Source organism: Mycteria americana, chromosome 2 (genome assembly GCF_035582795.1).
Source record: "Mycteria americana isolate JAX WOST 10 ecotype Jacksonville Zoo and Gardens chromosome 2, USCA_MyAme_1.0, whole genome shotgun sequence".
In the NCBI taxonomy this organism is placed as follows: Eukaryota; Metazoa; Chordata; class Aves; order Ciconiiformes; family Ciconiidae; genus Mycteria; species Mycteria americana.
The window spans coordinates 56953427-56965665 of record NC_134366.1 but is presented as its reverse complement, the minus strand read 5'-3'; the positions used below and the strand labels follow the sequence as shown (position 1 = coordinate 56965665).

The 12239-nt window shown below is 36.5% G+C and overlaps 1 protein-coding gene across 2 annotated transcripts in view; it reads left to right on the top strand.

Annotated features, from left to right (window-relative positions):
* Nucleotides 1-12239, top strand: part of TARP (TCR gamma alternate reading frame protein) — a 30693-nt gene that overhangs the window by 16282 nt on the left and 2172 nt on the right. For both annotated transcript variants that reach the window (XM_075493531.1, XM_075493532.1), the window contains exons 4-5: nucleotides 10243-10536; nucleotides 11968-12039. In XM_075493531.1, coding sequence (XP_075349646.1) covers nucleotides 10243-10536; nucleotides 11968-12039 — 366 coding nt within the window. The remainder of the gene's footprint in view (nucleotides 1-10242; nucleotides 10537-11967; nucleotides 12040-12239) is intronic.

Sequence of the window (12239 nt, the reverse complement as noted above, 5' to 3'; positions counted from 1 at the left end):
AATTCAGTCAAATTGTTAAAAAGCAGAGGAGAGTTACAGAGAAATTTAAAATGTTATCCATGCCTCTGACCAAAAATGTTCTCTGCTGCAATCTGCAATTAAACTGTGCCTGTGTAGAGGCAGCTGCTTTTGCCAAAAAGGTGACAGCATAAACACTTACCAAAGGCACGAACTTAGTTACGGGCATCAGTAAGTTTTGTTTAGAATATGGACTTTCCATTTAAAATAATATGGGCTTCAAAATATGAGTCTGATGAAACTTTAGTTAAGGTACTTTCACACAATAAGTAATTCGCAAGATAGGACACTTACAAAAAAAATTTTTTACCTGTATATTTAAATCAGCAAATAACTAGTAAGCTTTCTTAATTTCATTTGGGAATCATAATGTAACCACATTTCTTCTTAAAACGGCAAAAAGGAGGTTACATCGGAGAAAACCTAACAGACCAGAGGCAACAGATCTTTGTTAGAGAAATCCCAGAACTAAAAGGATTAGAACATAGCTATAAAATAAGCATGGCAGCGCTTTCTGCTCAGAAAATGCTGGGTTTAAAAACATGAACTTTTTACTCACTACAAAAATAGAAGTATTTCTAAAAATGGCACTCTAGTCAAGGTTGAAAATTCAGCTATTGTACTGGGCCAGATTTACCACCAACCTCTAAATCAGAGAGACTTTTTCTGTAGCCTATGCAAGAAAAGTGCAGTGCAGGAGATATTGCTAAGCATTATCAGACTGTGGGATGCCGATGCCAAAATATTTGGAAGTGGAACTAAGCTTATTGTTTCAAGTAAGTACAAAATGTAAAACTTAACTGCTTCTGAAATGCTTTTCAGTACAGTTAGATACTGGATGTGTGAAGTGCTCTGCTATTTTAGCTTCTGCTAGTTTCAACCCTACTGAATACTTGGCAGGATTTTCCTCTTAAACAGCATTTCCATATGCAGAGCACGATGTAATTGTTTCGTATTTATGTATGAAATGGGGGAAACACAACAGCTATTGCCACACAGGTGTATAACTAACCCAATTATTATTTTCTTTTTAAAGATGAATTTAAATATGGCAAAGATAGCATTCGGAGAACTGAAAGATGTTTTTGTCTTTAAATAGGCATATTCAACCTTTGTGATATTTCTAATTCATTCTGAAAGAAAAGTGTCAAACCTTTGGGTTACTCAAATTCTTTGAAAAGCAAAATGTTTTCCTTTAGGACTACGTCTGACTATACCAAATGAAAGGAATTATGTGAGATATGCCCAGAACTATCTGAAGATACACACAGTTGAAAGGCTGATCTCTCTTCCTAGCTTTTGCAGAAACCGCTTATTATCAGTTATTACTATTATTAAGGAAGAATGCCAAACTCAAAATGTTTTGACATACTTAGCAAAATTATTTTGCTTCAAGTAAACTTCAAGTGCTTTGATACTCGCCTGTGAATCAGCTCAGCTAAGCACCTGAGATGAAAACAGTTTGCCTAATTTTGACCATCCGAAAATTGTGTATCTGGTTAGTGGGAGATTCAATTCCAATCCATGCAAGGTTTTGCTTAATGTTACTGACAACAAAAATATTGGTCGGGGGTCTTGTGCTGCTCAGATCTCAGCATAATATTCACCAATTCTGGGTCTGATTTTATGGGGGTGTATAAGGAGCGAATTACTTGCCAATATCTGATCAAATAGATCCTCTGCTGGTGCTGTCTCTCTCCAGAAAGCAGAGACGGAGCCAAAGTGCTTAATCTGCATCGTCCATCTAAACTTTCAGAAGACTAAGATTAGTTGAGATGAATCCTGTCCATTTAACAACATACATGCCCTCACAAACCTCCACACCTTTTTTTTTAAGTTTAGTTTAGGCGGCTGCTCCTTTTTTACTTTTCTAGGGTCCAAAAATTGATTATACAGCAAATCTGATTCTCTTTAAAGAATACTATTTACTCATCAAAGATAACAGAACTGCACTGTTATTGCAAAGAGTTTATTCACTGTGATTGGTTATTACAACAAGGTGTTCGGCTCCGGTACAAAACTCATTGTGTCAGGTACGTTACATGCTATTTTCCATACAATAAGCTATAGGAGCTTGGGGTGGTCATATAGATGAGTGTTACAGTGTCCCAGCAGGCACTCAGCCTACTTAGAGCCTCAGTCGGCACCATCCTTGCAGAGGATTCCCCCCACCAGCTTGTCATTCCTACAGCGAGCCTTGCTGTATTTGTAATGCAGTGGTTTAGGATCACAAACATTTCTGAAAAGGAGCTATTTTGAGCCACTTTTGATTATACTCCTCCTTGGAAATGTGGTGGAAAATGGCCTGTAGTAGTTTCCAGAGCCCTCGTTCTTTCCTCCAGCTGTACTGAAGGAATAAGCAGGGAATCAAGCAGCTGTGAATTAAGCATAAAAAAAGAAAACCCCTTCCCAATACAGATACAAAGAGCAGTATGCAATGGCCATTGCCAAAATCCTTTTTTAATTAGGCTAGTAAAAGTGAAATAACTTGTCCGTAATTATTTTTGTCACGTACACAGCATTTTGGCAGTAGAAATAAATTAGTGCCTCCAAATGCTCTTCTTATTGCTTAATAACATGCATATGAAGTGATCCATTTTTTTGCCTTTCCTGCAGAGACATTTATTTTAATGGAAAGTGGAGGACAAAAATCTTCTTTTTCCCATTAAATGTGCTTTAAATGTCATAATCCTGAAGTAAACAACTACACAAACACAAGGCAGAGGAACTATCGCTACCAAATGTTTTAAGCCTGGTTAAATATATAAACTTATATTAGCATAACAAGCAAAGATTTTTTAAAAAATTATTTATGTCAGAAAGACTAAGTAAATCATAACTATAATTCAATAGAAATATCCGTCAGGATAAGCGTGTTGTTTTTAGTGAAAATCTTTACCTTGTTAATCAGGTAGTTGCCATGCTTTTAGTATCTACAGTTTAAATTATTTTCAAGCACCACTCTAATTCTGTAGGATTTTTTCTTTATGTGGCCAAGGCTTCTGACCGATTAATGGAGTAAAAGGGCTGTAGTTACCTCACATTTAAGATCAGGCATTTCATCACAGCTTGTCTTTTCAGAGGTGACTATCCAACATTAGCTCAGTAAGCTATTCCTAATGGAAAGAAATGGAGAAAACCAGGACTTAGGATAACTGACCTTAATTCAATTGAATACTCAGGGTTTGAGCTTGAGCAGAATCTTTTTTCCCAGATCTGTACTGAAAGAGTCAAATATATAACAAGCCAAACTCCCATCAACTTGTAATGAACTTGATTTTGTTCTTGTTGGTCTCTTTTAATTAGTTCTGACCAAAAGAAAGTTGCTCGAGACTTACAATAATGCAGGTACCAGAAGGGCTGGGATTTGAGAGACTGGTTTGGCACTTGCATTTGGGGGAACAGATGAGTTCTTAGAAGCTTACAGCAGAACGGGAGCATTAATCCAACGTAAACTGGCAATACAGGATTCTTCTGTAAGTATGTTTCCAGGGAATTTAGGCACTCACAAAGTCGCAACAGGGAAGCCGAGGCTGAACCAAAGACTGAACCAGCCTCTCCAAATCCGTGGTTTTTCCCTTCAGCACAGAATCAGAGTGGCTTGCTCAGCCAGCATGGGGCTGCTTTGTCTCTGCCATCTCTTCTGCTACAGCTGCAGCTGGGTGTCCCTGGCAACTCACAAGCATATTGCTAAGTTATTTTGAAGTGGTAAAAAGAACTATCTACTAACATTCCTAGGAACAAATTTCATCGCAGAAACTATGGCAGCAATTGATTTCTATTGATTTCTGTTGAATTATGAAACTATTGAATTATGAAACTATGAACTATTTCTATTGAATTATGAAACTATTGATTTCTTTGAATGCTGTCTCCTAAATATTACTGAAGTATCTATCTTGTTTTCATCAAATGCATTGAAGTTCAGAGTTCAAAAAGCTAAAATTATTTTTTTTGTAATTAATATATTATAAAATATACATTGCCTAAAGATAGACTATACTTATATTTATTTATACATTACCTGAAGTTGGATTAAACTGACTTTCTGCCCTTTTAAATTAAAATGGTGAAGATTAATGTATGCATTAGTTTGCATTAGTATTTTTTTTTAACAGGGAAAAACATGAAGCCCTGAATCAAAACCCAGTAGACTTGAAAGTCCAGACAAGTGTTAGAGCAGAAGGATGGAGCTCTAAGCCATAAATAAGGGAAGATGTGGCCACTCAAAAAGAAATCTGTGCAGTGAAAGCCTCTTACCATGATTAATATTAATAGGAACATTTGGTAACAGCTTTAAAATATCAAAGATTTCATGGGCATGAAGATGAATTCAGTATCCGATTCTTTTAAGGCAATGTTCACAAACAGGTTTCAGTGTGAACATTCCCCTGTTCATAATGGTCTCTGTTATCCTAAAGCCATGGCCCAAAAAGATCAGCTTGAATTGGTGATAGTGTGCAGCGCTAGGTTCTGTTGTAGGCTATATATTCATACACAGATGTACATGCACATATACATAAATGCATTATTTCCCATGTTGTCAAGGTGACAACTTTTACTGTTCCTCATGTTTTCCATAGAAACCTCAGGGGACGCTGAAGGAATCTCCGTCTAGAAAATTACACATCTCAGGTGTGCAGGACCCGCTTAAATATTTCTGTGATTTTGAATGCCCACTGTTAAATTAGAGCTCCATTCTCCATTTTGTCAGTATTCCAAATCCTTAGGTTTTGTGTACATGCAAGCTTATTTATTTAAACCTGAAAGACTAACATAAGTGAAATCTGGTGTATGAGCAAACATGGGTTCATCCATACACCATTTTGTAAGGAAACTTTTAATTATAGAAATCAGAGTGTCAAAAGAAACAGGTGAATTTCTAATAAGAAAATGAGGCTACGCAGGGACACAAAATGAGGTTTTAAAAACACTGAGACTAGGTGAGTTTTTGCAAAGCACTCATATACAGTGAATATTACAAAGTCTTTGGAACTGGCACAAAGCTTATTGTTTCTGGTAAGTGTTTTAGTATCTAAGAAAATATGCCTTATTCTGATAATGCAAAATCTAGAGGACACGGAATGTGATATGCTATTTTAAATTTATAATACAGATTAAAATACAGATTTAAAAGTATAATACAGAAAAGTGATGTGGACTCTGCAGTAGTAGAATTCATTTCTTTAGCACCCAAATGCTTGTATAAGAGAGGTCAGAGTAAACTACAGGACTTCACATAAACCATAAATTGCTGAAATATAACTTCTTTTGGATACTTAGGGCTACATCAGGTCATTCCCTTGGGCAAAACTTACTGCCCAGAGCAGCAGGGTCAAGGTGACTCAGAAACGTGACTGTAGATCGCCCTTTGGCCTCAGAGCAGGGGGAACAGAGGTGCTATATAGGAAAACATTGTGAGTGACAACAGATCCCCTAAACCATGGCTGAAGCTCTGCATCTCTCTGGTCAAGGGGAAGGTCTCTCCCTATGGATTTGTCCTAACAAAGATGATTTATTCCAGCCAAGAGGAACTGAGCTCTCCTGGATGCACCGCAGCACCGGTTAGCTGCAGGCAGACAATAAATAATCAGAAGATTAAAATGTGGGGGGGAAATCCTGGACCTTTGGAAATGTTGCCACTGGCTTCAGTGTCAGCAGGATTTCATGTGAGGTGCACATGGTTTTCCCTGGGGACAAGCCAGAAGGCCCTGGGGAAGGACGTGCACGGGAATGATGGAAGTCGATGCTTCTCTACAGCATACATAGATGCATGTGTGATGTTTCGTTTTGGTACTGACTACCTGCAATAGTACTGCGTAGGCAAGTACGGCAGGATTTGAGGGTGAACAGTCCCGATCCCACATCCATTTAAGCAGATTACAGTAATCTCAACATGCAGAGGATTAGGCCCAAAATGAGTAAATGCCCTTCCACTAGGCTTGAGAGGAGTCATGGCTGTTCAGGACTGCCTTTCATTAATTCACTTAAACAGTGGTCTAGCATGCATGTAGTTTTAAATCGGGTGGTCAAAAACACTCACCATTCTGGAAAAAAATTAATTTTTCTAGAAAAAAAATCTAGACGAAATATGGTAGCTCAATCAATGCCCTGGACAACAACAGTTTTGGTTTGTTTTGATATTGTTTTAAACAAGTGATGCCAAAGATTATCTTGAAACTGAATTTAAAGTACATATCACTAAAGGCTCTTTGGGAATAGCAGCATTAGCTGAAACCGAATTCCAATTTTCTACATTCACGTAGCCAAATGAATAGACTCTTATTGTTCATATGATGGTTGTTAAATCTGGTCCTTGTCCGGCCAAAACATCCCAAGCAGTTTCTGTAAGGGAAGGTACCGGTGGGGGGTTGACAAGATATTTGGTTCTGGCACAAAACTCATCGTCTCCAGTAAGTGTTTTCAAAGACTTATTTTTTTAAGTTTTGTAATGGGAAAGCTTTGGAGTGAAAGCTGACAGCTCTTTAAGGTATCTGGGGAGGCTCACAGTAGGTCAGGACTATACTATGTTATTATCAATGATAATACCTGAAGTCGCTGGCAAGCAGGACAAGAACCCTGTTTATGAACTGAGTGTGCTGAGTGCTCTCAGGTCCCACTGCCTTGAAGGGGAACCGAGGAGCTTTGAGTATCAGACAAAATTACGCCATTTTGTGGGATCATCCAAGTAATGAGAATTAAAATTTCAGCGTAAGAACACATTGACCTTATGTATATATCTTATTTATAGATACTTATAAAGAAACTGTAGAGGAGTTTCATTAAGAAAACTTCTGACAGTTAATCTGTAAAAACATATATTTTGAACCCAAACTCATTAATAGCGCATTGATTATGAGCCTAACTCTAGAATTTTATTTGCACAATGTTTTGCAGGCTCACTGCATTATTACAAGAGAGAAAAGACAGATTTTAGCTTAAGAAATACCTACACATGCTTATATATTATTTTAAAAAGTAAGACCTATGTACCTCCTAAAACCTGCCTTAGAAAACTGTTTAACAAACTGAACAGCAAAATTTTTTAAAGTTTGACTAAAACAAAAAAGACAGTGGAGTGGAAGTTCATGACTTTAAAATTCTTCAGAAAGGATCAGATCATTTGCCCAGAAAAGCCAGTGTAAACTGTCTTGTTGACTTCAATGACTTTACAGATCAGCCTGAAAATACATCCAAATCTACAGCCAATTCTACAAGCTTTCATTTTTTTTTCCATAAACATACCTACAGTTTATGAAGATAGATATATTTTTTTTGTCCACACGCAAACATATATATGCATGTATAGATGCAAAATTTAATATGTTTAGTTCTCCACTGTCATCCATTTACCTGTATGTGTACATGAGACTCTCCCATGCATGCACACAGTTGCAGTTATTCAAGCAATATGTTTCCTCAGTATTGTGATATGATTTAGGTGTTTCATTTAAGCTAAGCACCTAGGATCTTTTTATGGTAAATGGAAAGACATTGGCAATTCCAGAGGTGGAAATTATCCCATCTTAGAAGTCTCTAAAATGGGCAGGATGAACTAGCAGCTGGAAGCATCTCTCTCTGCCTCTCTATTTAGATTTGATAATCCAAGACAATAAGATCAAACTATAAAATTAAATTTTAGCCTACGGAAATTAGTCAAGGTAACTTACTAAGCTTTGAAAATCCAAAAGAAACATCTAAAATAGTCATGAGGCTTTGCAGAGTGCAATGTCACTGGGACAGGAGCTACATCATGGTCTTCTGAACATATACAACTCTGGAACAAATAAATCATTTTAGAAATCAGTTTAGTCTTGCATCCCTGGGAGAACTGATGCATAAAGAAGATAAAATTAACCCCGACATTAATGTTAGAGAACCATAAAATTGTTAGCAATTTTATTTCTGGTACAACAGAACTCAGCCCACATCTTCATTTCAATGACAAATCTCCAAAATTAAGGAAATTCATAATATCAGGGTTAGCTTTTTGAAGGTAGACAGCCTTATGCTTTGGTCAGCTTTGTTTTTAAACACTGAGTATGAAATACTTCAAAGAATCACTAAGTTGTTTTAGGGGGGATGCAATGTAGAAGATTGCTCTAGAATAACCAGATCATTTAAAGAAAGGTGGAAGCTTTTTGACAAATTACATGTTTATATGAAAGTGTTTTCTCACAGTGCATGAAAACTGCACCACTCAGCCAGACCACACTTTAAACCCTGTGCACCTAGCTGCTCAAATTCAGTGGCAGAGATTTACATAGGAATCTAAAGAGAAAGAGCGATGTAAGGGGATGAACACCTAAAATCTCTCTGCTGCCTTAAAAAAAAAAAATAGTCTTAAGCAGTACCTTCTATATAACAAAAGTCAATTTTGAAAACTGTATTGAGTCTTCACTTGCAGTTAAGCATAGACAAAAATGATTGCCCATGAGCACTGCCTATGCATGCAATGGCAGAAGTTCACGTTTAACTAAAACAGACTCTTAAATTTACTCTCCACTTTTATAATATCAAAACGCCTTCTCAGTGTGGACAAAATCTGGATGATTTGGACTCCTCCTAATAATATATGGTTTAATCCAGAGAGGCAAATGAAATTGAGATTAGCTACAGTTAGCTTGTGGAAATGGCTCACTTTTCATTTAAAATATATTCACATATGTTCATACTGAGCGTGTTTCACAAAGCACATCACCTACGACAACCCTGCTATGGATAGATATGCTATTTGCATATAGAAATGTTATCTAGATATAGCATGTTCTTCTGCTTTAGTTTAGTTTTCGTTTTTCCTTTTCAGATGTGTTAATTCAAACATTTAAACAAATCTAGTATTAAAGGAACAGCACTTGCCAACCTTTGGGGTCCAGAGCATTTTGTGATTCCATTTTCCTGTCTTTATCAAGATCTTCACCTGCCAAATACATAGAATGTCTTCAAAAAAATGGCAACAATAAATTTTTGTTGCCTTCCCCCCCCCCAAAAAAAAAATCACAAAATTAATATCAGCTTTTAAAAATTTAATTAGATATAGCAGATGTTCATTAATTAGTGGTGGGGACTTATACTGGGGACATAAAACTGCAAACATTCTGTAGACAAAATTTTCATGTAGTTGTTTTTGCATACACATTATAAAGCAATATTAAATTCCTCTTATCAAATAAGTGAACAAAGCTCTGTCAGGAACTATTACTATTATCTAATAATTGTCAAAGACTTGTGCAGACAAATACACTTTCTGACAGCAGTACTGCTTGGAAGGCTGTGGGATATAGGCTCTCACATAGTCACCTGAAGTTTTCTAACTCAGTTTCAAGGGAGATTATTAATATCTTCAACAATATTTCAGTTTCTTAACGTTTCTCAAAAATAATTTCTCAAACACTTTTAGTAGGTTTCTAAGGTTTTAAATAACCAGACTTAAATTTATTTTTCTAATAAAACACTCAAGAAATCTTTTGTGAGATACTTTTTAAGCTACTCTAGTATGAGTATTAAAGAATAGACATAGTCTACTCTGGTCTTCCTCTATCAGATGTGCTGCTTGACAAGAAGCATGAATGAAGCAGTCTAAACGTTAGCGTTCACTAACTTTAGGACTTAAATAGTTTCTCCATGCACATGGCACAGTATCAAAGCTTAGATCAAACATTCTCCGTACTCTGGAAGACTCTATATTGTCTAAACAAAAATGGGTTTAGAATATTTAAATTGAGTCTTGTCTTCTGATTTTGAGCTTGATTTTCTGTACCATACTTACAAAAGCCTCTGTTCATTTTAGTTCTCCATAAAAAAGCACATTTAAAAATAAGGTTAAAAGTCATATTTTCTATTCCCAATTATTCTGAATAGTACTGTAACTGGTTTTGACTGAAAATTAAAGCTTGCCATTTGGGTCTATTGAAATAATATTTAATATAAAGTGTGTTTGAATGCCAGGTTCGTCCAGCTCTCCAAAAACTTATTTTTACTTCAAGGATGGAAACAGCTGTAATTCATCCATCCTATTACCTAAAATTCCTTTCATACATGAGACACTTCTATTCCCATCCTAAGTATTTCATAAAAATTAGAGAGCTAAAACATTAGTTTATAAGACATTTAGGTTGTTGCTCTTCAGAATTTGTATTTTGTGGCTGCATATTTATTTGCTGTACACTATTGATTTTCCAACTCTCCATTTTGTTAATTTTTTTCCTCCAATAACCAATCCAGCCAAAGCAACTTCTCCACCGACAAACTCTGAAATCATGCAGAAGCAGCATCAAAATCAGATAATATATGTTTGCCTTATTGAGAAATTCTACCCAGAAGTTATTCGGGTGATGTGGACCGATGAAGCAAATAAGGAGGTAACAGAGAAAGTAGTAAAAGGAGACACTTGGAAGTCCGCAGAGAAGGATGAATACTCAATCGGCAGCTGGTTAACTGTACCAGTGGAGAACAAAGACAAGAAATATTACTGCAAATATGAGCATGAAAGCAAACAGGATTCACTGTCGACACAAGGTATATACTACATGTTAAAAATTTAATTCTACATACTATTATAGACAGCACTTTTTCTTTGCAATAAAATTATAGAGATGATGCTTTCTGTTAGTGTTCCTGAAAGCACGTGTGCTCCTTGGCACGAGAATAGCTAAAATACACATCCAGAGAAACTACTAAAGTTTTCCCAGGAAAAGCAACCCAGCCTGTGCTATGCTTGCCAAGTGAACATCCCTTTGTAATAGGAAAAGAGCAGTTCTTGAACTTTATCGGGTGTAAACTACCATAGCCCCAAAAGGTCTGCACTGAGCCATGTCAGTTACTTTCCACTCCACGGAAGTTTCTGAAAACAGTATTACCTCTCTGTTGCCCATGGCTTTCAGGTGTAAGTCCCTCTGACACCCCCTGATATTAGTCACAGCTATAAAAAAATAAGGAGCTAAAACCGAGATTGCTGGAGGTGTAGAGCAAAGTTTAAATATATTACTTACTCGTAGTCCAGCAAGAGTGAGGTAATAACCATGTATGAAAATAAGATATCTCATTTAGTTGTGGAAAGATTGATTATGCAAAGCCAAATCTAAAAGACAATGCAATTTTCAAGAAAAAGGTAACCTATAATCAATGCAAATTGTTCAAATCATGGTAATATCTTTAAGAAAAGCTGCCTATATTGGTTTAGATTAACCTTTTCTCAGTACCTACCTCTGTTCAACTTACTCTAAGTTGAACTATGAGTGAGAGCATGGCCAGAAATAACCACTACATTTCAACCTTCAAAATACTTTCTGACAAAAATATACTTTTACTTAGATGGAGGATGTATTTAGGGAAGTAATATGGATGTCTTTAAGCCCATGTATCAATGCATACAAACACCATAACCAAGAACAAACACAAATTTGCTGCTTCAAAAAAGGGTTTATTTTAGAGAACAACCACCACCAAAATAGCAGATTCCCAATAGGGGAACCTTAGATCATACTCTCCTCAAGATTATGCTTTAGAGTTGAGCAACCATTAAGTAACAGGCTAACTGAGGTCCCTTCCGATGTAAATTATTCTGCATTTCTAGTACCAGTACGTTGTGAAGGCAAACAGACTCCAGCTACTTCAGTGACAAGATCAGGTGGTCAAATTGACTGGAGTTCCAAATAAAAGAGACTCTGCCAAGGAACAGTCTAATGGCCCTTCCTGAAAGGGCAAAGGCAAACCTCCCACTTATGGCAACAAATACCCAGTCACTTCTCTACAAGCCTTTCCCCCCTTCAAATTCCCTCTGCAAATGAATCGTGAACATCTGCTCTGCAGACAGATCTTAGCATCTTTTTTTTGTTGTTTAATACTAACTTCCCATTTCACTGTTGCTGTACTGCCTCTTTTTTTCCCTATTTCTCAATTCATGTTTGTTAAAATTAAAGAAAAGCCTTTAAACTCTCTTTCCATTAGATTCTGCAAAGACTCCTGCTCCTCAGGAAGACTGCAGCACATATCCTGGAAATGGCACAGATTTTAATGGAGGTAATTAAAATGTATTAAAATGTGGGAAAGCGATGCATGTCATGTAAGAGTTAGATACTGCTATATATGCTCAGAACATCATGAAAATGATCTTTCTACATAGCGTACAGGAAATCTTTTAAATCTGAGGTGTGTAACTTAAAAATGCTTCAGTGCTATTTTGAATTAACTTCTGTTGTGGATTATAAGAAGGGGCTCTC